Here is a 27,166-nt window from a genome sequence, read left to right as displayed (position 1 = left end):
AGGTAATACAGTTTACATAAACAAAGAGCACCGGACAAACAATGAGGGTCTTACAGATCGTCCTTGCTGTAGTAGTCGTTTTTGACCTTTCAGCTGTCTCTGCTAATGAGGTAATAAAGACTGCAAATTACTTAACAATCAAATGTAATTACCTTTCTATAACTAATTTGAAATTCACAGAAATCGGAAATATATTGAAAATAGTTTTGTCTGATAAATACATGTATACTGAAACAAAATTCATGTGTCTGAATGTTAAGTCATATTTTCGAAACGCTTGCGACAGTGTCATTTGGATGTCGAAAAAATGTTAAACAGACATTAAGTTGCCTTGATTTACATAATGTATGAATGTATTTTTTTTTGGGTTTTCAGCATGAAAATGATTTTGATTGTTGTTGAAAATCATAAACAGTGTTTTTGACTGTTTAAAAGGGTATTTTTTTTGCATACCAGACAAGATTTACCGTGTTTTTATCGGTGCTAGAAAAACGTGTCTTACGAACCATGCTGCTACCTTATAAGTGAATGTGTTAACTCATTCGCTTACATAACAAAAGAGTGTTTAAAAGAAAAGCATTCGTTTGATTTCCTTTTTCTTTCTGTTTCTGAAAAGTATGGTATGGAATTAAAAAATGGTGTATAATTATTAAGTTTGAATCAAAAATATAATCTTAGAAAAAAATGCTGACGTGAATGTTATTTTAATGTCAAAAAGAAATATGTATTGAAAAGATGGAGAAAATTTTGAGAATTATAGTGTTGAAATATTTGCAACAACTTCTTCCAGAATCTACAAGTCGAAGTGACAAAAGGTGAAGAGGGCGAGGATATTGTAACGATAAAAAACGAAAATGGAGAAGTCTTGTCTACAAATGACTTTCATCTCGAGACCGTGAGTGTTAAAGAGTTGAAATAAAGGGAACACTTGTGATAATTCACGACCCTTTGCACCGTACCTTACCTCGCATAAATATTTAGAAAACACAATTGTGCATGGATGTAGGACGCACAGTTTGTGTAACAGCTGATGGCGTCTAATGAGAGAGCGATTGAATATTTAAAATTATTATAATAAGAAACATTATACTGTGTTCTTTACATCACTTTATTGTCTTCCGCATGTTTATAAAGTATATAAAGTATACACTTTAGATAAAACAATCTCTTAATATTTAAAAACCTTTGTTAATACTTAATTGTAAAATCATTTAATTTCCAGCGTATGGATTTCCGTTGTCATCTTATTAAATATTTTCTAAATCCAAACGGCTATTTCATAGGAAAATGTCTACGTGAATTTCAATTTTTTTACATCTTCGTTTTGCTTAAATGTCGTGGATCGAAGTAAACACTAACTCCGTAAAAATAGTTCCACATGAATATTAATGATTCCGTAGTTTTTACTTCAAACTTTGCTAAAATAGCTTTTTAGATCTCGATTTTTGTAACATACTTATTATGTTTTTGTTGATTATTTTAGGGCTATGAGCTTCAGAAGCCAAATGACGAAAAAGACAACGTTTGCCTGATCTCACGAATTTTTGAAAATGTAAGACTTTAAAATATTTGTGTAGTCTACATTAATAGCCTTTTATTTTTGTGTTGTATTGGGTATAAGTGAGTGCGTGTGTTTGCGTGCGTGCGTGTGTGTGTTCGGGTTAAGCGTCTTTTTCAACAATTTTTCAGTCATATAAGCGATGGAGTCTACTTGTAGCAGTGAGCGCAATGTCCAGCTAATTAGTGCTGCCTCATTGGAATATCACGCCATTGACACGTGACAGTCACATTATATTTTGAGTACGGAGTATGGCAAATGGTCTTTAAAAACATTACCATTAATTGTGTAGGCATTTATAGACCCCCAGCTTTGGCGACACCTACGCAATTTGTGAAAGACTTTTTCGAATTTCTTGAAGACGTTATTTCCAAGTACCCCAATCTCATGATCATGGGAGATTTCAATCTACATATACATGACGACACCAACACTATTTCTGAATTCAACAGTTGTTTATGTGCTATGGGGTTGCAACAACATGTACATTTCCCAACACAAGTGTTCGGTCAGAGTCTTGATCTTGTGATCACAGAGGTCGCAAATGGTGTTGAACTTATCTCATGTGAACCCGGTCCTTTCTTATCCGACCATCGTGTAGTAAAAGTCATTACAAAAGTGAAAAAGGAAAACATCATCAGCAAGTCTATTACTTACCGGAACTTTAATGACATAAATGACTCAGATTTTGCTAGTGACCTTGCTGATTTGAAAATTGAAAGTGATTCAATTGAGACATATGTTGACATTTTCCAAGATGAAATGAAAAATATCATTGACAAGCACGCTCCTTTAAAAGAGAAAACTATTATTTGTCGAAATCCGAAACCGTGGTTTAATGAGGATATCCGCCACTTAAAACAAATTCTGCGCAAATCCGAACGTTTGTGGAGGAGGTACCAAAATCCACAGGACTATGAAATTTTCAAGACTGCTCTTAATAAATATCCATGAACTGAAACTAGAAAAACAGAGAACTCTTAGCCAAAAAGTGTTCGAATACAAAGGTGATTCCAAAAAACTTTACAAATTTGTGACAGATCTCACCGGCGGCAAGTCGGAGAATCCAATGCCTGTTGTTGAAAATGAAAATACGCTAGCTGACAAATTTGCTGACTTTTTCATGGAAAAGATTCAGAAAATACGGGACAGCTTAAAAGATTTTGAAAACTATAAACCATCAATGAGAAATGTGCCGGAATTTAGAAAATTTGATGAACTTAGTGAGGATGAAGTTAGAAAACTCATTAACCAGTTACAAACAAAGTCGTGTGAAATTGATGTTATTCCAACAAAAGTGTTGAAGTCATATTTAAACGAGCTCCTCCCAATTATAACTAGACTAGTGAATCTTTCATTGACTCAAGGAGTCTTCCCAGTGCAGTGGAAACAGGCAATAGTTAGACCTCTGTTAAAGAAAGCTGGTCTCGAACTTATATTCTCAAACTATAGGCCAGTGAGCAACTTATCATTCTTGTCCAAATTGATAGAGAAAGCAGCACTGTATTTACTTAATAAACATGTAAATGAACATAATCTCCTTCCGAAAAATCAGTCCGCATACAGGCAACATCATTCGTGCGAATCGGCTTTATTGAGACTTATTAATGACATCTTGGACGCTATGGAACATCAAGAAGTGACTGCATTGATAGCATTAGACCTTAGTGCAGCTTTTGATACGGTAGATCACGATATTCTATTGGACGTTTTGAAATGTCAGTATGGTGTCTCTGGTGTTGCATTGGACTGGTTGAACTCATATCTGAGGCCACGGAGCTGCCGCGTGAGTGTGAATCAAACAGTGTCATCAGCACGTGAGCTTACGTGTAGTGTCCCCCAGGGAAGCTGTTTAGGGCCGTGGCTCTATCTCACGTACGCAGGAACGATTTTTGACATTGTTCCCCCGTCCATTTCCGTCTATGGCTTTGCTGACGACCACACCGCAAGCACACGTTTTAAGCCCGAACCATCCATCGAGGCTAAATCCATTGGTGAACTAGAGGAGTTTGCTACAGATTCAAATGAGTGGATGAACAGTAACAAACTAAAAATGAATTCCTCAAAAACTGAACATATTGCCTTTGGAAGTGCCCCTCAGTTGAATAAGTTAAATACACGAGATAGATATTTGTAGTGATAAAATCAAGAGACAGAGTAACATCAGATATTTGGGGGCCTATTTGGACGAAACTTTAACTTTCAAAGAGCATATAAAAATAAAGTGTAGAACGGCAATGTTGAATTTTTTCCGAATCAAAATCATTCGCAAATATTTGACTCAGGATGCAACTGAAACCTTAGTGCTATCGCTGGTTATTTCGCATTTAGACTACTGTAATGTTATTTTATACGGTATTTCTGATTGTGACATCGCAAAACTGCAACGCATTCAAAATATGTGTGCGAAGTTAGTTCTGAATCGTAGAAGAAGAGACAGTTCTAAGCAGGCACTCTACGATTTGCACTGGCTGCCGATCAAAGCCAGAATAAACTTTAAGATCTTGACGTACATGTTCAATTGCCATGTTGGAAATGCGCCTGCATATTTGATTGAACTCTTAACACCGAAAATCCCGCAGCGCTCCCTCAGATCCTCGGAGTCATCAGTTGACTGTTACACCGTCCCTTTCAACAAGCGAAAAACTTTTAGTGATAGAAGCTTTAGTACTATAGGGACAAAGTTGTGGAACAATTTGCCGCTGAACATCAGACAAAGTTCTTCAATTGACTGCTTTAAGAAAAAGTTGAAAACGCATTTCTTCAGAGACTACTTTGCATTATTCTAAGTTTTGACTGAGTTTTAAAACAGTGATGCTAGTGACAGTGATAGAAATTTAATGTTTGTCTGTGATAATTATATGTTAGTAATATTTTAAAATATAGTATTATCATTAACTTTAAATTAATAATTGCTATTTTAATTCGTTTTAATTAATCTTATTTAAAATATTTTATATTTAATATTTTATTTCAACTTGTATTGTAAAACGCCATTGAATATGTTTTAAATGTAGAAATAGGCGTTTAAGCAAATAAACCAGTTTCAGTTTCAGTATATTGACATCGGTTTCACCAGTGCACTATCCTCAAAATGTTGAACACCAAGCTAGGAAGCTACTAGTACCATTTTAACGTCTTTGAAATGAAGCGGCCAGGGATCGAACCCTCGAGCTCTCACACTGAAAGCGGACGATCTACCACTAGGCTACCGTGGCGGTGTGTGTGAAGAAACAACGATACAGTTACAGCCATGTTGCTAGAAGACCAAATGTGCCCCCACCCCCACTCCCGGGGAATAATTTGCTTGTAATGTGGCTTTCTCAAATAAATACCAAGTGCATTGGGATCAGTTAGTCCATGCATGTTAATGCATAATACCTCGGCTTAAGTTTTGTCCACGAAGGAGGCGTTGCAAATATGGTATTAAGTTTTCATAAACAAACTCACTGAAACGTATTCATTTGCTTCCAAACAACATTTTAATATAGTTGAAATCGATATGGGACGTGTGACTCGAAACAAGAAACACGATCAATATTTCCTTTTGGCATATAACTGAACCAGTCGTAGAATTTTTGAATGGGAAGAAAGCATCAAACAAAAAATAGCAGACTCCAATAACTAAGTTTGTAAATGAGTGAACACTCAGATACCCTTTTATGTTTATATCTTTTTCAAATAAGGCTATTATTGGATGATTGTATTTTCTCGAGGATAAAGTGTATGATATTGTGAGTTTTACATTGTCATGTATGTACGTGATCCTATCTAATTATCCTATATTATTTACTGTATGGAAAGGCTTAAATCTCATAAAAAGTATTATGTTTTTCTATAGGAAAATGAAAGGTTTTAATCTTCTGATTACATGGCGCTTAGTGAATGTAGAGGAAATCAAAGAAATAAATTTAATGGAGTAGTATCTGTATGTTTATCAATTGTGAAGGTTTTGAATGGCAAGTATCTTTGCCTACTGTGGAAATTTGCAAATGATATATAAAATGTACACAACAGAGAAATCTGTATACCAATAGGTGAATGAGAATTTGAATAATTTTAGCGTACTTTTATATACATAGCTAAATAAAGTGAACGACGGTAAGAACATGTATCTTTATGTAATTAAACAGGAAGATGAACAGGCATGTTATAGCCGTGAAACTGTCCCTGATGATTTAGAGCATGGTTTGGATCTTGAGGAATGTGAAAATCGAGAGATTTTTCTGTTAGTACCAGAGGACTGCCCTGATGGTAAGTTTTGCAAATATACTGACGAGATAAAGAAACGCCTCATTGAAATTTGGCGTTATTTTTTTCCTAACGCTTTTAATTGTTGTAAAATGTAGTAAATCTACATGTACTCTGACCGACAAACACAGTGAACAAAAACTCGCGCGATTTCATTCAGCCAATTGTTCACTTCATGTACCTGGTCATGATTTCCTCGTGCAGTCCGTGCATGTAAACCATGTGGTTTGATTGAACGATTTTTGCACAGGTACATGTGTAATACGACACACAACCATATTTTCAGCTATTCTCTGAAAAAAACATTAGTTTTCGTAATGCCGAGGCTTTATTCTGAAGAGAGGGTTCAGGTTTTGGCTATGCTTGAATGTGGGCGAACGCAGGAACAAGTTGCTAGACGTTTAACGTCTCTCGTTCGACAATTGTGCGTCTTATTCGACGTGTTAGAGACATGGGAACGTCTATCGATAGACCACGTTCAGGTAGACCGCGTGTAGCGTCAATACGACAGGATAATTATATACGCCGGCGTCATTTACGTGACAGATTTGTGACGGCGGAATCTACGTCACGTATAGTTGTAGGTAACCGTGGACGTCCAATTAGTCGACATACAGTGCGAAATTGACTCAGAGAACGCGGAATTACCTGTCGTAGGCCCTACCGCGGTCTAATTCTAACGTTACGTCACCGTCACCAACGTCTTATTTGGGCCCGCAACCATCGCGGCCAGCGTTGGCAGAACGTAGTGTTCAGTGACGAGTCGCGTTTCAACTTGTGGAACGCCGACGGACGTATCCGTGTCACGTTGCACGCGTCACCAGGGACTTTCTACAGGCTAGAAACATTAATGTTTTACCTTGGCCGGCGTGTTCACCGGACTGCAATCCGATTGAACACGGTGGGATTATCTCGGACGGCGGTTACGCCAACGTCAACCCCACCCAGCAAACGTCCGGGAACTGGTAGCAGCGCAGCACCAGGAGTGGGCCAGAATCCCACGGTGTCTGTTACGCAACTGGTGCGGCTCTATGAGGCGTCGCCTTGCTGCTGTGGTTGCTAGCAGAGGTGGCCACAAGCGCTACTGATTTTTCTAATGCAATTTCTCCGACCGGGCTATTAAAATTCAAGATTTAAGCATAATGCGACAATCAAATGATTTCTTATTGACCACAAATTCTTGTAAAGCATCAAATTTGCGAATGGAATTGTTCTTTTCTAATTTTGAATCACGGTTAACGAAAAATTGTATACCGAGTTTGAATGAGGCGTTTCTTTATCTCGTCAGTGTAATACTAGATCGTAATAAACCCACCTAGTTCGTAATTAGAGCAAAATACTGAGACTCGAAGCATCACGAGCGCTACTCCTGAGGAATAAAATGTTCTCCAGTCGTGCTATCCTGCTGTAAGGGAAGTCGCCTTTCTTTGCACTCACAACGGCTGTTTTCTAACTGCGGATACATTGTATCTACAATCCAGCTCAGTTTCCTACGTTAGAGGCTTGTTTTTCAAGTACCCTTAAACATGATTCATTTTTGTAACCAGACAATGTACCTGCCATCAGTTAGAATTCTCTTCTTAGTCCTCACAATGATTGTTTTATAGCACATACCTAATATATACTATCCAACAAATTTTCATGGTTGACCTTTACAATATCCGTATATCTATTCACCAAAGTATGCATCTGTACGGCAAAAATAGTGTACCCAATAAACCGCATTTGTCCATACTTGATCCACGTAATGGCTATTTTAACAGTTGAGGCGCTGTACAAGCTACAATTGACATTTGCTTTCTACAAAAGGAAAATTTAATAGTAGTATACCTCTAAAAACTTTTTAAACGGTGAAACAGTTTGTCCACCCTGATAAATTGTTTTCTACTTTGATGACAAATGGTAGGCATTTGAAACTAGTGAGGCACATATATGCTTGACCTTCATTTTTGCTGTCTTATTATTATCCGTAAGAGGAAAGGAAGACTGCACAAATTTAAGAGATACATATGTCCATTCTTGAACGTAACAATGTTTTTTTCTCAACAGCAAGTTTTGTAACTTTTGTAATTACTATCAGAGGCATGTTGTTACCTGGACCACGCAGTGATCGTTCCTTTCACTATATTTTCTCTAAATTTGAGTCAGTGTGACGTGAAATAAAAAACCAACATAATTTTGCCTACGAAATCTTACTTTTGACAAAAACTATAACGGATATTTTCTTAATAGTGGCTTATATACACAAGTTACTTGCTGCTGCTGAAAACGAACCTTTCAGTATGTTTAGTAGATCTTTTAACTGTTGTTAGCCGTTAACTAAAATAATGGACATCCTAAGAATCGCTGTATTTCAACATTGACACTAAATATTCTTTACCTACTACTTACATAGGGGTATTGCCCAACTGTGTAATGACATTGCTATCTTGCTTTGATTGATAGTAGATATCTACTCACTGCCCCTTCAAAATTTTGTCTGAGGCAAAATTTAAATGTATAGTCTAATATTGCGTTGCTATGTAAGTGTTATGCCATCAAAAAAGAGAAGAATATATCGAAAAAATCTGTTAAAATGTGTCACTACCAGAAGTGCAACTGATGCATTTAGACCATTGTCTATTAAACGGCATTGACAACAGTATGTGACATGTAAATTATGTGCCTCAAATATCAAGTGTAACTGTCTGCTCTTATACAAGTGCATGTGAAGCGCGTTGTGTATATGGGTATATAAGATTAATTACTGCGAAGTGTATGTCTGTAGAATTTAAAACAAAATTGTTGGTATAAATTTGTTACAATTTCACAAGATACTAAGTTTTCGCTTTATTCAATTTCAGATAAAAGCGTCCGTGGTTATTGCAGATGGATAACTCAACTAGAGTGCTACTGTGCAGAAAAAACCTGTTTGAGAAAAGGATGGTGGGGTTGCATAAGATGGGGTTGCAAAAGATACGCATACCGCACTGTGAAAACTAAAAAATGCTATTAAAAAATGAAAGTGGACGCTTTTCTTGTTAAACTGATATCTACTTTTACATACACTTTTCTGTACTTAATTTACAATAATTGATTTTATTAATTTTCTTTTCCAGTTAAACTTTTAATCATGTGTCTTTCTATCTGTTCTGTTTACGAACCAATCTTACTATATCTAAATGAAGTCTTCTGCTTTCAGAATAAAATTGTTTTCTTCACAAAATGGCTATGCTTTATTATTTATTTTATCAGTAGGACACACATATAAGGAGCGGCAGACTCCCCCCAACCCCATCCCCTCCCCCCCCCCCAATTTAAGGCATGTTGTTAAACCATGATGAGAAGTGACCTAGATTTAAACCATATGTCAGTAATAGTGGCCTGTCGCCTCTGACTGTTGACAATAAATAACAAATGCTGCTTAAATGAAAATAAAGCTGTGACTTCATCATTATATCATTTCAGAAAATTAATAAACTTCAAATATCTTGGCATACGGTACAAAAAATAAATATCACGAACTGAAGCATTAAATGATGTATTATTATAATATCATTACAGAAAACTAAGAAAATGAATGTCATGGAATATTGTTCGAAATATAAGTATCATGTAACGAAGCATGAAATGATAGTTTATAGCTAAAATGCATAGAAACAATATAGACAATGCTATGATGCTGAAACTTTCATGACTGTCACATATGATAGACAATTCAAGGAGACTGCAAGTGCTACGCGCGTCCAGCTACAGAAAATCCGAGGTTAAATCTGTAAATGCACGACGAATATTCAACATAATGAAACAAAAATATGAATCCAATGCAAGTGTATGAGGATACATTATTATATTTCTTAATAGTGTAGGAAATGAAACAACATATCATGCTTATTTTGGGGGTCAACTGGTCTACGTCTGTAAACAGTAACTTTTATATACCAAAATATTTGTCAGGGTCTGCAGAATACGAAACAAAATTTATTTAAAATCAAAATGGTCGGATAATCCAGAAATTCAAGATGGCGTCCAAGATGGCCGCCAAAATATTAGGAAAGTAGTCAAATATACGTATTGTAACTGGTTATTTATAAAACATTTGTCTAAATATTGTAAATAAATTTGTTTTAAATGTGTGTATATCCAACATCACTTGACAATCATATCCATATATATCAAAAATATTCAAGGTCAAGGTCAATTTCAAGGTCAAAGGTCACCTTTATGTCAAAAATGTTATTAAAAGCGTGTAATATCTGCAATTTAATCCTCTCTTTTTCGATTTTTTCACCCTATAAAAACTTTTGACTGAAAGAAAACAATTATATCCATATTTAACATCAATAAGGTTGCCCACTGCTGGTAGGAGGATACAGATATGGTAAATTCGAAGTGGTATCTACCAACCTGCGAGGTCACGAAAATCAACATGTACGTTAATTAGATATGTTTACTTTACGTCACAGCCACAAACAACAGTTACTACAGTGTATTTACAAATTAAACTGAAATATGCCGAGGTTGTATACCTAGAATATTTCGAAATACTGGTCATAAAACATACTTTAAGATTTTAATTATTAGCTGGAAGGTTACACGCCACTAAATTTGTATTACAGTTACATGATGATAAATTTTACACGTGACTATTTTAGTTAGCAAATTGACATAAAATAACTAAGAACTCATTTTATTACCATTAATCTTTTCATGTTACTCACAAAATTTTGTACATATCATTTGTTACATACTTTCATGTATACAGATGTAAGACCAAACATTAGCGACAGTATTTGGTAAGAACATACAGTATTGAAAAAAGTAATTGTAACTGACATGAAAACATTTAATGATTATATTTTTAAATGAACAATTTACATATTAATACAAAATTTCTGTAGTGATGTGTGGCTCGTAACATGTGATCATAGCCAGCAGAATAAAGTTAAAGTCATTATTTGCGTGTATTTTTGCTTGCACGGTTGCTTCATTCCGCTGTAGAAGTTATACATTAAACACATGGATATAAAATGCACTTACAATTCAATTGTTTTGGAAGGTGATTTATTAAAATCACATTCTCTGTGTAATCGCGCAGAATTTAATCAGGAATGGATTGTCTTGCAATTATTTCATATCTACCCACTGTCCAATGTAGTCCAATGAGTAATGATTTACCACCTCTAAAGTCATTATCATTACAGACCGAAACATTTGGCCTACTCTAACACCACAATTGAGGCAGCTATGAACTTGATCATAAATTTACAAGTTATTATGCCCAGTAAAAACAGTCCATCATACTTTATATACGAATACTCAAGTAATTAACTAATGAATAATTATCAGCTGCATGTCTTAAATTCACAACTTTTTACTTTACATGAGGTTTGAATAACTGTATATATCACCAAAGCGCCGCTGTTTTATATTGACAATTTGGTTAGCCGAATCAAATCCTAAATATATTTGGTTTTCTAATTGTCAAAGCACTTGTGCCATTTTTGGAATGAATTCTTTACATAAATCACCTTCCATCAGTACTGTACTGTCAGTACTTTGATTTTGTTATTTACCAATATATGACGGCGCTTACACGTCGTAACTAGATTAACAGCATTTTCTAAATAAGACAACTTGCACCCGCTATACTGTACGTATTTTCAGGTGATATAAAATCATTGATTCTCAACTAAACATCTGAATTTGTGAAAATGCTGCCCCACGTGTGTATTTGCTAATACAACTTAAAAAGTATGTTGAGCCATTTATATGTGTCTCACTATCGTACAGGAAGAAAACATCGGATTAAATATGTGTTTGACACAATTGAGCAAACTACATCTTCATAATGATCTTCATATGGACGATTTTGCCTTGTCTGCCACTCGGATGCACATATTTGTGTTGAAATAACGTCACTTTACCCGTATGTATGACAAACAATTTACTTAGTTTTCCTATTTACCTATCACTTTCAAAAATTAAGTGGAAATGTATTTTCCTGGATAAAAAGGCTTTTGCATAAAATGCGACTGTTAATTGTTTGTCCCTTGAACATCAGACAGATTATAAGTTATCAAACTCAGAGGAAGCCAGAGAACCATATACATGAAACTAATATGTTTTAAAATCCATACGTTGTTATATTTCACCATACAACAATCAATATTTTTACCATGCAATTGAAAAAGCAACGATATTGTCTCATAGGCCACATTATATGAATAGTACTCTAAATCAAAATAGATACTTACTACTCTTTCCAAACGAGTATCATTAATATTACCATACAAGCTTTTTAGAAAAACTCACACACATTAAACAGTCACGCGTTTTTTTATATCACTAAATGTATTTGTTTTATAAACGTAACGATAAAAATGGATCATCAGATTTATGTTTGTCTTTTTCACAATAGATACGCTATATAGATAGATTCTTTACCAATTTTTATTGATCGAGCCTTTGGTTGACTTTTTTACGTGCCTTCATGAAGTTGTGTGATTACTGTTCTATCACAGTATGAGAGGGATGCTATATGTTGTTTAAAAATCATTTTTATGATTGTTTTACTAAAATCAGATTAAACTAATATGAATTTGGATAACATGATATTAGGTGTATTTTTTTCTAAAGCTTCTTATACAATAATGAAACAAAAGCTTTTATTATTAGGGACAAATGCCCCTCTGGACCAGACACGAAACAAACCATGTTAACCTTTGACCTGTGTGTGTGGCCTTGACATTGGAGCTAGGAGTCTGGTACTTGTGCATGGCAATGCGTCTCATTATATTGAACACTTACGCAGAAAAATAAATATTGCATTTACCCAGTAATATGATGTTCTCTTTATATGTCAATATTCAAACTTGCTTGACATGATTTGCAGTTACATTAAAGAACCGAGCCGATGTCACTATTAGTAACGTATCTATTATTTATTGTAACGTATCTATTCCATATTAAGAATGTGTTTTACTGCAGGATACGGCAAGATATTCTTTTATATCTCTGTCTAGATTATAAAACTGTAACAGTAGATAATTTTCTGATATCAGTTATATCTTTGAATCAGAAGCAGGGCCATATTAGGGGCTGTAATTGAAATATACATAACCATTCTTTGCGTCATGTATTGTGTTTTATATACAATAAAAAATAAACCAAGTATAATTACTAAATTTTCATAAAAAGATGGCAAACTCGAGGTTCAAATACATTGACCGTCCCATTAGAAAAAGAAAAACAATTAAACGTCAAAAATCTTCAACAACAAATGGTTTATAGGAGAAGTCATGAATAGATGTTAAAGTTTGTGAAATTTTCATCATTTCCTTCGCTGATGTGGTCACCAAGCATGGTGTGATGTAAAAGTAGCAAAACCTTGCTGATGACTTTTGGGTTTCACTAAATAATATTATTTGTGATATAGCATCTTCGCATTTATTGGCATACCATAAAGGACCATGCACTTGAATTAATTGAAGCTAACTTAACGTTTGTACAAAAATAGACAATAGATACGTTACCGCCACTTGAAACATTATGAATTACAGCATGTGTCCGTTTTTCAATCTAAAACTATTTCTAAATACTTGAATATTTTTAAAGTGTTAGCCAATTAAATTGTTTTCATTGTTTATGTTTTTAATATTTCATACCTTTCTAAATTAATATTATTGTTTGATTAAATACGTTACTTTGTTATGACTTTTGATTACAAATAGTGATTTGAAGACATATTTAGTGTTTTTTTAAGCCTATATTATGTCAGCATCTGGACATGACACGTCAGTTGTATGATTGAATGATACCCCTTTGATTCGTTCATATTAACAACAACAAAAAACGGCACTGATCAATTTGAAAGTAGAAACACTAATACCGGTAGGTATACTGATAGAAACTGAAATATTTCTTCAAAAATGTGCATTTATTTTAATTTAGTTAATCGATTTTGCAATTCCTTAATGCAGCAAAGTTGAGTGAATGTAAATCACAAGCTAGACAAGATATATATAATTATATGCCCACGTTGATAAACAGGTGATTTAACTTGATACCCCAGTCATACATACGACGCAGATAGCTACGTCTAGCCACGGATAGAAAAGTAGTAATCCGTATCAATCCGTAGGGTTCAGGTACGGATCGATACGGATTACTACGTTATCTATCTAAAAAGAAAATTTGAATTCAGGATGACTTAATATCAATCTAATACCGACTTCATCTACGAAAGCAAACAAACTCTAGTATTCATTCACTGTTATAAAAGCATTAAACCAGAAAATAATGTTCTTCAAAGTTCAGAGTTAATTTTGTTAGTTTTCCAACATTTTAATTTTCAAATTTAATGGAGAATCAATGAAATGTTGATTATCAGCCCGAAAATAGCTTATTGCATTTTGAAAATTTTACCTGGTATCTATTGACGAGTAAAAACATTTGGTATGTATATTACAACTCATGTACATAAAATAGAAACAAAACATCACATACTAAATTCTGTATTGTGTTGGGAAATTTGAACTAAACGACAGAAAGAAATTTACAATCACTAACTTATTCTCACTTTTAATGTTTTGCAGCTTTGCAACATTTCAGAAGTGTTAAACGATGCTTTATGTACATTACATTAAGGATAATGTGACAGCCACGTCATTCATTATATTCTCGTTTTGACAAAATTTTAATGCTAGATTTAGGTTGTAGCTGGATATACATTGTATTACATAAATATATTATACAATGGATAAGCAGAATGTTTTATTACCTAAATTTACTATAAAACAAGTAAATATTGCGTTACATGACTGCCGCATTATCCTTAATGAACTGTAGTTGGTTACATAAAATTATCATGAAACTTTAAACAAATACAATTGTTATAAATATGGTTATTTTTCGCTACAGACATGTAGTCAGTCATCTAGCATATCTCCATAGAAACTAAAATTTGTACATTACTAATACATTTTTTGTAAACAGCATACCTTAGTCTACATTTTAGAGTAAATTTTCTCCAATTTAGCATGGAAGCTTTCGCATAAAAAAGAAAATACCCAGATCACAGTCGCATATTTTCGTAAAAATTAAGTTTGACCTTGAATTTGACCTTGACCTTGGAACTATAACTAATATCTTTATATATCTAAATAAAGGGCATATAGTGACAATGTTCAGAAAAGAAGATTGGTACTTCTATCTTTTAGTCTGTGAGAGATATCAATGAAAGATATATATTAAAGCATTGTCTCAAAACTGGCGGCCATCTTGGATGCCATCTTGGATTTCTGGAGACTCCGACCATTTTGGCCAAAATGAATTTCAGATTAATATACTACAGTTCCTGACGGATATGTTGGTGTATAAAAGTCACTGTTTACTGACGTATACTGGTAGGGTCCAACTAACCGGTCTTCGTTTCCTACACTATAAATTGTATCATTTCAATCTGATGCATAAGTATAATGTTTCATCCTTCATTATAATGTTTGTATAACAGGCTCAGTTGTCTGTTTTGATAGTGCCCCCATTTGAACAAACTTGATAGAGGACCATATAATGATGCTAAAGACTAAGTTTGATGAAGATCTATCCAGCGGTTCATGTTAAGAAGTCATTTAAATGTATTTCTCTTTTGATGAAGATCCATTTGGCAGTTCATGAGAAGTTGTTTAAAGGTATTTCTATTTTTAGCTCTAGCCACCTCTAAAAGGGGCCAAATGCCCCCATTTGAACGAACTTGATAGAACCAAATTTGGTGTTATTCTGACACGTAGTTTCAGAGATGTTTCAGTAAAAATGTGGACGACGGACAATGGACGACACATGGCCATCCACCCTATACTAATAGCTCACCGTGAAAAAGCAACCAATGTCCATACTTCACATATTAATTTTGTGCAGGACTAATGTTAGTGGATTTGTGGTTGATTAAAAGCACAAAACTTAATTCATATGAACAAATAAAATTCCAGTTGTCAAAACATGAAATTCATTCATTAAATCCCCATGAAATAATCCTTCTGGTTAAAACCAAGAAAAAAATCCATGCCCACACAATGAGCTGATTTCGCAGTATTCCAATATGTTTTTAATTTTTTTCGGGTTTAACTCCATTTTTCAACAGTATTTCAGTTATGTAACGGTAGGCAATAAACTTAACCAGTAATCTTGGATTCTAGCTGTACCAGTACAAACCTGTTGTCCACAAGTAACTGCCAACTTTCCCACATGATTGGAGGAGGAATGATTACAGACACAATGTCATGGAGAACATTTGGCCCGCCTGGGGATCAGACTCGCAACCCCATCATCTGTAGATCTGCCCTTTCCCTACTGAGCTAAGCGAGTGGGTTCAAATATATATATATATGAACATTTCTTTAACTTACAAATAAAATGCTTGATAGAGTTGTCTGTTCCTGTTTACAGACTGGGGTCATGATGGTAAACAAGTATGCAAAATATGAAAGCAATATCTCAATGGACTTCGAAAATATTGGGGGGGGGGGGGGGGGGGGGGAGGGTAAGCAAACTTTAACATTTATTCTAAGTCGAAAAAGGGGTCATAATTCAGTCAAAGTGCTTGATAGAGTTGCCTCCTCCTTTTTACAGACTGGGGTCATGATGGTAAGCAAGTATGCAAAATATCAAAGCAATATCTCAATGGACTTTGAAAATATTTGGGGTGGTACGCAAACTTTAAAATTTATTCTAAGTCGAAAAGGGGGCATAATTCAGTCAAAATGCTTGATAGAGTTGTCTGCTTCTTTTTACAGACTGGGGTTATGATGGTAAACAAGTATGCAAAATATGAAAGCAATATCTCAATGGACTTTGAAAATATTTGGGGTGGTACGCAAACTTTAACATTTGTGTGACGCTCACGCTAACGCTCACGCTCACGCTAACGCTTACGCTCACGCCGACGCCGGGGCGAGTAGGATAGCTCCCCTATTCTTCGAATAGTCGAGCTAAAAATCACATTAAAATAATGTTGTTTTCATATTGTCAAAAGTAAAAGCATTAAATCTAAGAAACAACTAAAATGTCAAGTTGCAAAACCACAAAAGAAATGAATGTCCAACTAAACAGATTTATCAGTAAAGATCAGTCTGGATAAGGGAAAGGAAAACAGTCTCTAATGTCTCTTCATTTATAAAGCAGGTTTGCAGCAGACTCCTGTTCTTGGTGTATGTGGGAAAGACTGTTTGTCTATATGTATATGTATGTTTATGAGGCGAGATCCGCCATAATACATTCTTACCATACAGTACTTGGTTGTGCTAGAGTCAGTTTATAGGAACGTTTTAACACTAGATGCCAACGGGCAACATATCGAGCACACCAGCTGTCAAAAGGACTAGGAGTTGCACATGACACCCTGTCTCATTGAGGCAAACATTTATGCCAAATAAAAAATGATTGCAAAAAGTTACAAAAATCTAAGTCCACACAAAAATCCTTACCAGTAGAGATAGGTCAAAATACACATCAATATTGTACTACAGAAAAGTGGTCTTGAAATTTCCCTACGACCAGTAATAAAAAAGTTCAATATAAGCTATTAATAGTAACAACAAAGGGAAGTAATTCAAGGTTCTTGCACATGACACTCCATCTCATGATGGTGAACAATTGTGCCAAGTTACATCAAAACCCTCTATGCATGAAAAAGAAATGCTCCGGACCTTTGACCTCTAAGTTTGACCTTGACCTTCGAGTTAGACCTAGGGTCCTTGTTCTTGCGCATGACACTCCGTCACATGGTTGTGAATAATTGTGCCAAGTTACATCAAAATCCCTCCATGCATGAAGAAGAAAATTAATGCTCAGGGCAAAGTCGTTATTGAATTTAACATTTGACCTCCAAGTGTGACCTTGACCTTTGAGATAGGAACCTGCAGTTTGCGCATGACACTCCGTCTCACTGAGGTTAACATTCATGCCAAATATAAACGAGATGTCAAAGTTATGGTCCGAACAAACAAATCCGGACGGACGGACGGACGCACATACAGAGAACAGCCCTTTGGACAACTATATCTTTGCTTCCGCAAGCGGGCTCGACAAAAATGAAGATATGACATGTTTGCCAGTACATCTGACACAGGTACTGTCGATAGATATTTGAGAACAGAAGTATCTGCATCTGAATTAACATCACTGGAGCCAGCATATGAATGAGTGTTTTGTTGTCTTGTTGATGTGTTTAAGCCAGCATACGTCTTTGCTTACAATTTAAACAACAGGAACAGTTGCAATATTTTGGACTTTCCTCAGATTCACCTAAACACAGAGACCTGAAAGAAATAAAGCATATAGTAAATATAAAAAGCTAAAAACACAAAGATTTTTACTTGGGATTTTTGTTTTTATGGTGATCCCCACAGCGATCCTCAAAAAGAGTGTGTGAGTGAGTAAGTGAGTGAGTTGGGTTTTACGGAGAATCGACACAAAATGGTCATATATCGAAGATTCTATTCTAAAACTCGTTTATTTTCAGAATGTTTCTAATTAATTTCAAATTATCATGAACTGTCATGTTATATGATATCTAAATCACTGCTAACCTTAGGCTCTTCTGTCACATGCACACTTCTATCAATGAAGCAACTCGTGTTAAACAAAATAGGTATTCAAAGGCTACTTTTTGCATCTATATAATCAAATCAATACATAAAATTCTCACTTCGATACGAAAGTTCTCTGTTGTAATAAGCTTAATATATGCATATATTTTTATTTATTATATTTCACCATACTAGTGGCACTATTTCGTAGTTATGAATAACTGCTAAATATATTTCTAAAAATAGACAGCGGTTTCCGCCATTCTCCCGAATATTGATGTACGGTACGGGGATTAGGAACAACCAGTTTTTTACCCAACCGGACCTAATTTTTAACCTGTCCGAAATTTTAATGGAGACAAATATTCTGACTAATTTTCATGAAGATTGGACCAAAAATGTGGCCCAAGTGTAAACAAGCATTTTCTTTCATTTGACCTTGTGACCTAATTTTTGACCCCAAATGACCCAGATTAAAACTTGTCCATGATTATATGTAAACAAACATTCTGACAAAGTTTCGTGAAGATTACAGCAAAAAGTGGCCTCTAGAGTATAAACAAGCTTTTAATTTGATTTTACTAATTGACCTAGTTTTTGATCCTACATGACCCAGAGTCGAAATCATATAAGACTTCATAATACGAAACATCTGACCACGTTTTATGAAGATTGAATAAAAACTGTGGCCCCTAAAATGTTAACAAGATTTTCCTTTGATCTGACCTAGTTCCCTAGTTTTTGACCCCACATGACCCAGATTTAAACTTGTCCTAAAGATCATAAGATAAATATTTTGACCAAGTTTTATGAAGATATGGTCATAAATATGGCCTCTTTGTGTTAACAAGCTTTTCCTTTGATTTGATCGGGTGACCTAGATTTAGACCCCACATGACCCAGATTCGAACTTGACCTAGAAATCATCAAGACAAACATTCTGACACATTCTCATGAGTTTCAAATTTAAAATGTGGTCTCTAGAATGTTAACAAAATTTTCCTTTGATCTGGCCTAGTGACCTAGTTTTTGACCAGACATTCATGACCCAGATTCAAACTTGGCCTAAAGATCATCAAGTTAAACATTCTGACCAAGTTTCATGACGATAGGGTAAAAAATGTGGCCTCTAGAGTGTTAACAAGCTTTCCTTTAATTTAACTGGGTGACCTAGTTTTTAAACCCATATGACCCAGATTCGAACTTGACTTAGAGGTCATCAAGACTAACATTCTTACTAATTCTCATGAGTTTCAAACTTAAATGTAGTATCTAGAGTGTTAACAAGATTTTCCTTTGATCTAGCCTAATGACCTTGATTTTAACCTGACATGACCCAGATTCACACTTGGCCTAGGAATCATCAAGATAAACATTCTGACCAAGTTTCATGAAGTGTTAACAAGCTTTTCCTTTGATTTGACCGGGTGACCTAGTTTTTGACCCAACATGTCCCAGATTTTGGCTTGGTTTAGAGCTCATCAAGATAAACATTCTGACCAAGTTTCACAAAGATAGGATCATAATTGTTGCCTCTAGAGTGTTAACAAGCTTTTCATTTGATTTGACTGGGTGACCTAGTTTTTGACTCAACAGATTCAAACTTGACCTAGAGGTCATCAAGATAAACATTCTGACCAAGTTTCACAAAGATTGGGTCATAAATATGGCCTCTAGAGTGTTAACAAATTTTTCCTTCCATTTGACCTGGTGACCTAGTTTTTGACCCCAGATGTCCCAATATTGAACTCGTCCAAGTTGTTTTTTGAGAGTAACATTCTGACCAAGTTTCATTAAGATTGGACCAAAACTGTGACCCCTAGAGTGTTAACAGTCAAATTGTTGACGACGACTGACGACGGACGACAGACACAGGGCGATCACAAAAGCTCACCTTGAGCACTTCGTGCTCCGGTGAGCTAAAAATCTGGAGGTGTTCAGCTACAATATCTGCCATTTATAAGTCTGTGTAGTCAATTTATTTTCCAGAAGATTACCGGCAAAAAGTGAATCAAACAATGCACAGTGCCTTGAACATTTACAGACCTCTCCTCTACCTACTTGGCATAACAAGTTGAAGACTTCCTGTTTGCCAAGTACTTTTTCCTGTACTTTGCTAAATTGAGCCTATTTACTGTTTAAAGATAAATCTGCAATCTCAAGAGTAGCAGTCAACATTCAATTCTGTAGTTAAGTATCTGAGTGACTTCAGGACACTAATGCGGTTACTGTCAGCTGAATGCTTGTCAGAAGTTTCAAAGTGTCTATATTGAAATAAAACTTTCACAAGACAGCATTTTTTAATGTTATTGTGAAGGTGTCAGGGACAAATTTATCTTTATTCTAAGATTATGACACTGGACAACTACATCCATGGCTGGAATACGGCAACTGCTAGATAAGTATAATTTGCTAGTGTGTCTGCAGTATCTATTATCTGTTAATCAAACAGAATGCTTTGCAACATGTCATACCTGAAATAATAATATAAAAATCGTGGAAATTCTAGGAAAACCAGGTTTTTAACTGCATCATGCAAACAGGTTCTTTAAACAAGAGGGCCAAGATGACCATAGGCCGCTCACCTGAGAAACACACCATAACATTGTAAACATGTTTGACCTAGTGATTTCACGGAAACAAATATTCTGGCCAATTTTCATTAGGATTGGACCAAAATGGGCTCTCTTGAGTTTAAACAAGTATTTTCTTTGGTATGACAAAGTGACCTACCTTTTGACCCCAGATAACCCATATTCAAACTTGACCTAGGCGTGATCAAGGCAATCATTCTGACCAAATTTCATTAAGATCAATTGAAAAATACAGCCTCTAATGCATACACAAAGTTTTTCTTTGATTTGACCTAGTGACCTACTTCTTGACCCCGGATGACCCATTTTCAAACTCGATCTAGATTTCATCAAGGCAATCATTCTGACCAAATTTCATGAAGATAAAATAAAATTGAAAAATACTGCCTCCTTCGCATACACAAGGTTTTTCTTTGATTTGATCTAGTGACCTACTTTTTGACCCCAGATGACCCATATTCAAGATCAAGGTAATCTTTCTGATCATATTTCATGGAGATCAATTGAAAAATACAGCTTCTATCGCATACACAATGTCATTCTTTGATTTGACCTAGTGACCTATTTTTTGACCCCAGAAAACACATATTAAAACTTGACCTAGATTACTGTTCATCAAGGCAATCTGATTCTGACCAAATTTCATGAAGCTCAATTAAAAATACAGCCTCTATCGCATATATGAAGTTGTTTTTTTTGACCTAGTGACCTACTTTTTGAACTGAAATTATCCAATATGACTTGACCTACATTTCATCAAGACAATCATTCTGACTTAATTTCATGAAGACCAATTGAAAAATACAGCCTGTATTGCATACACAAAAGTTTTTCTTTGATTTGACCTAGTGACCTAGTTTTTGACCCCAGATGACCCATATTAAAACTCGACTTGGATTAACCACAGTTTGCTACTAATTTCACTTTAAATGTCACTTTGTGAGAACAGCAAAAAGACTTTTTTTTTGGTAACTTACCTGAGTTAACCAGTATATTTTATAACTAATACAGGTTATAAATTGCTTGAATTATGTTGAAAAAGTAACTGAAATAGGTTACATAACTTAAAACAGTTACACCCCTGATTGTAGTCACTCGGATATTATGAGAACTACACTAGAAAACATTATATCAAAGAAGGGTCTATAACTCAGTAATATTCTTTTATAAAATACAACACCAGCTAGTTTTTGTTGATCATGATCACCCGACCCACACTAGAAACCTGAATTTCCTCATGCCCCAGTCTCGAACACAGCACCATCTCAACTCTTTCTTCCCTAGTGCTATCCGCTACTGGAATACTCTCACAAGTCACATCCAAGCAAGTCCCAGCCTAAATATCTTTACAGAGGGGCTGGCGGCGGTCAATCTCTAGCGCATTATCTTCTTTTTAATATCAATTTTGCACTCTAATTTTTACCTTATTATCTTTTAACTAATGCACTTAACTATGTTATTTTAGACTAACATTGTTTCCCTGACTAGCACGTCCCAGTGATTGTTGGGGAGTAACCCGTAGAAGAAGAAATAAACATTGAGAAGTTTGAAAAGCTTTACTTTGATTTTCCCCATTTTCAAAAATGAAGTTGGAACTTTAAAAGTTTAATTACTATAAGTGAATTTGAACGTGTACATTGTGATATATTTTATGATAAATGCAAACATGCTACGAAAAGAAACTTGATAAAGCTTTTTCTTACCAAGCTGCCTCTAAATAAACAATCCTTTCCATCAACACCAGAGACTCTGTATATTCTGCAAGCGTATACACACTACACAAAAACCTCGCGTTTTGAATTGGATGCTTTCATTATTTGTACACGGGGTGGCGGGTGATCAGTCGCTACATTTTTAAATATTGTAGAATCTACCGACTATTAAAATGAATGGATTAATAAAACTTTTTAACATTTGTATAAAGCTTACGATATGTTTGTTATTATAAACGCCTACAACCGCTGATTAGAACTTAAATAAGAAATGATGCATTAACCAAGCTGACACCCCTAATCTTAGCGTATTATGAAATGGACGCGTCGATTCCATTGCACATGTCTGGTTCCCGGCTTCTGAGACTTACGTTTATGATTCGAAGAGTGAAAACGGAAACCAGCCGACTACATACACGCGTTTGTTTATTCCTTTGTGTGTTGGAAATTGATGGTCCTTCCGTCACTGTCCATAATTATGCGGTAAGTTTATTTATATATATGTAATAATAGTAGAATAACTAAATAAGTTCTGTTATATATAGATAATAAAGTCTAATGCTAATTATCATCGTTATTGACTTTAAAGACCTTCGACTAAAGAAAATGGGACATCGGTTTTTTTTTAAATCTTCTATCGATCTATGCTGATTGTGGATAATTTGTAACAACTCATTGACCATGGCAGTTTTCAGTTCAGTTTGTGGATTTCGCTATTTTTAGGCCTGCTTTATTGCGCTAGATTCATAATGACTAAATGAGGCATCATTCTAATATTTGTCCACATCTGGAGACACAATATTGAGCCTGTAGAATTTCTATATGTCTTCAGGGGTTGATAACAATTTTTCGTCTTTAATTTTTTGCTTGGAGGTTACGTATAACCTCTGAATGGTCACTGTTTGACTTAGCATGCATACTGGTACTGATCATGATAAACCCGGGCAAAAAATGAGGTTTTTTACCTGTAACTTTTTTATTTCTGCAAATTGTAATCAATGGTCGGTATCAAAATAAAGCCTAACATTTTCTGAAAACTTTACTTAATTCAAATTTATACTTAGTAAGCAAACTCACACAGAGTGAGGCCCTGAAAGGGGTTTGTAAAACGGGGACTGTACGAACGTTGACTGATGATATATTCGACCACTTTCTCATTTACAAACTTTTCATCGTAGAATTATATTGAAACTTTCGCCAAAAAGCTGCAACAGTCATTCCTGATCAAATAATGAAAAGTGACCCAATGTCAGGCCTTCATGTGTCGACAAGTGAGCATCATCAAAAACAGTGTTTTTTTCTAGCCAATTTGGGGCCGAAATAAGGCCCCAATCCCAATGGAAAATGGTATGTTTTTTTCCCCCCAATTTCAAGGCTAAAATTCCAAAAGTTAATTATATTTTCTTTTTTTCCAACTTTTTCAAACAAGACTAAAACTATAAACATTTGAAACACAGACAATTTGCTAAATTAATGCATAATGATAAATTATGGCCATTTTCTCTCTTAAATGTGACATTTTAACAGAAGATATTAGTTTTAACAATTCCCAAATTAGGCATTTTCCGACGCATTTTTCCCAATTGTAAAGGCCCTGGCCCCATTCCCAAATTGGTGGGAAAAGACACTGAAAAAACGCCCTGTTCCCCAGTAATTTTTGATCAATATTTTTATGTAGCAAAATGTAACAGAATATTTATCAATTTTGTTTTTGTTCACACCAGTTGGTGTTGTAAGTGTGAACTATTAGATGGTGTGTTCAATTTTATAAATAACCGATTGCAATCAAATATTTCCAAGGTGGTCGACTTTATAATCTGTCCGGGTTTATCACCAGTTCCAGTATAGAATCTAGACAGAAAATCCCAGTTTGACTGGGCATTTTCGGTCTTGATATCATAGCAACTTCCGATAAAATTTTCAACGCTGCCGATGCTTTACATGCTATAGGTTTAAATGCCGATTGTGATTTTAGCTCACCTGAGCACGAAGTGCTCAAAGGTGAGCTTTTGTGATCGCCCTGTGTCCGTCGTCCGTCCCTCGTCGGCGTCGTCAACAATTTGACTGTTAACACTCTAGAGGTCACAATTTTGGCCCAATTTTAATGAAACTTGGTCAGAATCTTACTCTCAATAAAATCTTGGATGAGTTTGATATCGGGTCATCTGGGGTGAAAAACTAGGTCACCAGGTCAAATCAAAAGAAAAGCTTGTTAACACTCTAGAGGTCACAATTTGGACCCAATCTTCATGAAACTTAGAATGTTACCCTCAATAAAATTTTGGACGAGTTTAATATTGGGTCATCCGGGATCAAAAACTAGGCCACATTTATAATTTTATCTTCATGAAACTTAGTCAGAATGTTTATCTTGATGATTTCAAGATCCAGATTGAACCTGGGTCAAATAGGGTCAAAAACTAGGTCACCAGCTTAAATCAAAGGAAAAGCTAGTTAACACTCCAGAGGTCACATTTATGACCATATATTCATGAAACTTCGTCAGAATGTTTATCTTGATGATCCCAAGGTCCAGTTTGAATCTGGGTCATGTAGGATTAAAAACTAGGTCACCAGGTCAAATCAAAAGAAAAGCTTGTTAACACTCCAAAGGCCACATTTATGACCATATCTTAATGAAACTTAGTTAGAATGTTAATCGTGATGATCTATAGGTCAGATTAAAATCTGGGTCAGGTGGGATGAAAAGCTAGGTCACTAGGTCAAATCAAAGGAAAAGCTTGTTAACACTCTAGAGGCTACATTTATGACTGTATCTTCATGAAACTTAGTCAGAATGTTAATCTTGATAATCTTAAGATCAAGTTCGAATTTGGGTTATGTGGGGTCAAAAACTAGGTCACCGGGTCAAGTCAAAGGAAAAGCTAGTTAACACTTTAGAGGCCACATTTATGACCATATCTTAATGAAACTTGGTCAGAATGTTAATCTTTATGATCTTTAGGTCAGTAGGTCAGGTGAGCAATACAGGGCCTTCATGGCCCTCTTGTTTAAAAAATTGGAATATAGCTGAAGATTATGTCACTGTACGGACTTGGTCACATAATTAGGGAAGAATATGTGTTAGACAGACGGTAAGCTCAGTCGGTAGAGCACTCGTCCATGTAAGCGAGGGGTCCTGGGTTCGAGCCCCGGGCTGACTGCACATTTTTCTCACCCTGTGACATTTTCCACCCAATGTGGGACCGTTTGCTTTGTCAGTCTTACCACGCTTGCAATATTATGTACCATGGTCTATGGAATTCGAGGAAAAATTTCCAATTGTGGAGGGTGGGGTGTGTGTGGGGGGGGGGGGGGGGGGGGTGTATTCACATAAGGGAAGAATATTGTGTCAGGCAGCCGATTAGCCAAGTTGGTAGAGCATACGCCCTGTAAGCAAGGGAAGGGGTCTCTGGTTTGAGCACCGGACTGACTGCACATTTTTCTCACCCTGTGACAATAAGATAGAAAAGATAAATTTTATTTTGAGTCGGCAAAACAAGTAACAATTCATATCTTTATCATGACATCACCGTACATTAGGGGTTCTAACTGACCAATCAGAGAGCTGCATTTTCGAGTACCTGCCAGTTTCCACTTTGGTATAACGAAGTATAGTTACAATGAACATATAGTGACTTTAGAAATAAATATCACACTATTTAAAAAATCAAATTAGATCTAAGATTTTTCACTGCACATGCCCCAGATGATGCTACAAACAACAAAACTTTGAAGTTTCATTGAAATATTATATGGATTTAATACCTTTATTTTAGTTTAAAGTTTGAGATTTTACACAGGGAGTCTATGATAAAGTCCGAGTAAAATGTAATCATTACCCAAGTGAAATTAGCAGGGTTGGCAAAAACCCGGGTTTTAAGCATATTGCCCAGCCCAGTGGGTAATACTGGGAAAACCCGGGTTTTACTGGGCAATAGTGGGCAATACTGGGCAATATAATATTTCAGTTGACATACTTCAATACATATTTCAACACTTTAGTTGACATACAACCCATATAGTGATAGCAGTGACACCTGCATGCCTAATGTTATAAAAATATATTGAATAGACATTATTATGATGATAATTGAGCAATTATTGAACAAGACTAGGGGATTAAAGTTAGAAGTGTGAACAACTTAAATCTGCCCATTTGGGAATTGTTTTAGTGTTACTGAGAATGATTAAAAATGATTGCAAAATGTGAAGACTGTGGCAGTGTGGTTAGTACCAAAATTGAGACTGAAAGCTCATAGACTTTTTGCAGTGTGTTGGTTTTAGATCAGCCTTAGACCACTCTGTAGGGTACTGTAGCCAAAAACCTTCTAGATATGCTGGCATCGGCTGTGTCAGCAGAAGGGTGTTTTCAAATTTTGGTATGATTCAGACAAACTCAGGAACAGACTTGGGATTAAAAAGACTACAAAACTTGTGTTCAGTTACAGAATGTTTTGTGATAAAGAAGAACTAGACAGTTAG

At 35.4% G+C, this 27,166-nt stretch overlaps 1 protein-coding gene across 1 annotated transcript; it reads left to right on the top strand.

The window, feature by feature from the left end:
* LOC123551654 (uncharacterized) lies at window positions 1-27,166 on the top strand. The gene is made up of 5 exons (XM_045340775.2): window positions 1-110; window positions 791-895; window positions 1,484-1,552; window positions 5,692-5,812; window positions 27,075-27,166. The coding sequence occupies exons 1-5, from the start codon at window positions 42-44 to the stop codon at window positions 27,164-27,166; spliced, it is 456 nt and encodes a 151-aa protein (XP_045196710.2). The 5' UTR covers window positions 1-41.

This window comes from Mercenaria mercenaria, chromosome 15, assembly GCF_021730395.1.
Source record: "Mercenaria mercenaria strain notata chromosome 15, MADL_Memer_1, whole genome shotgun sequence".
Lineage (NCBI taxonomy): Eukaryota > Metazoa > Mollusca > Bivalvia > Venerida > Veneridae > Mercenaria > Mercenaria mercenaria.
This window is presented reverse-complemented; position numbering and strand designations above follow the sequence as displayed.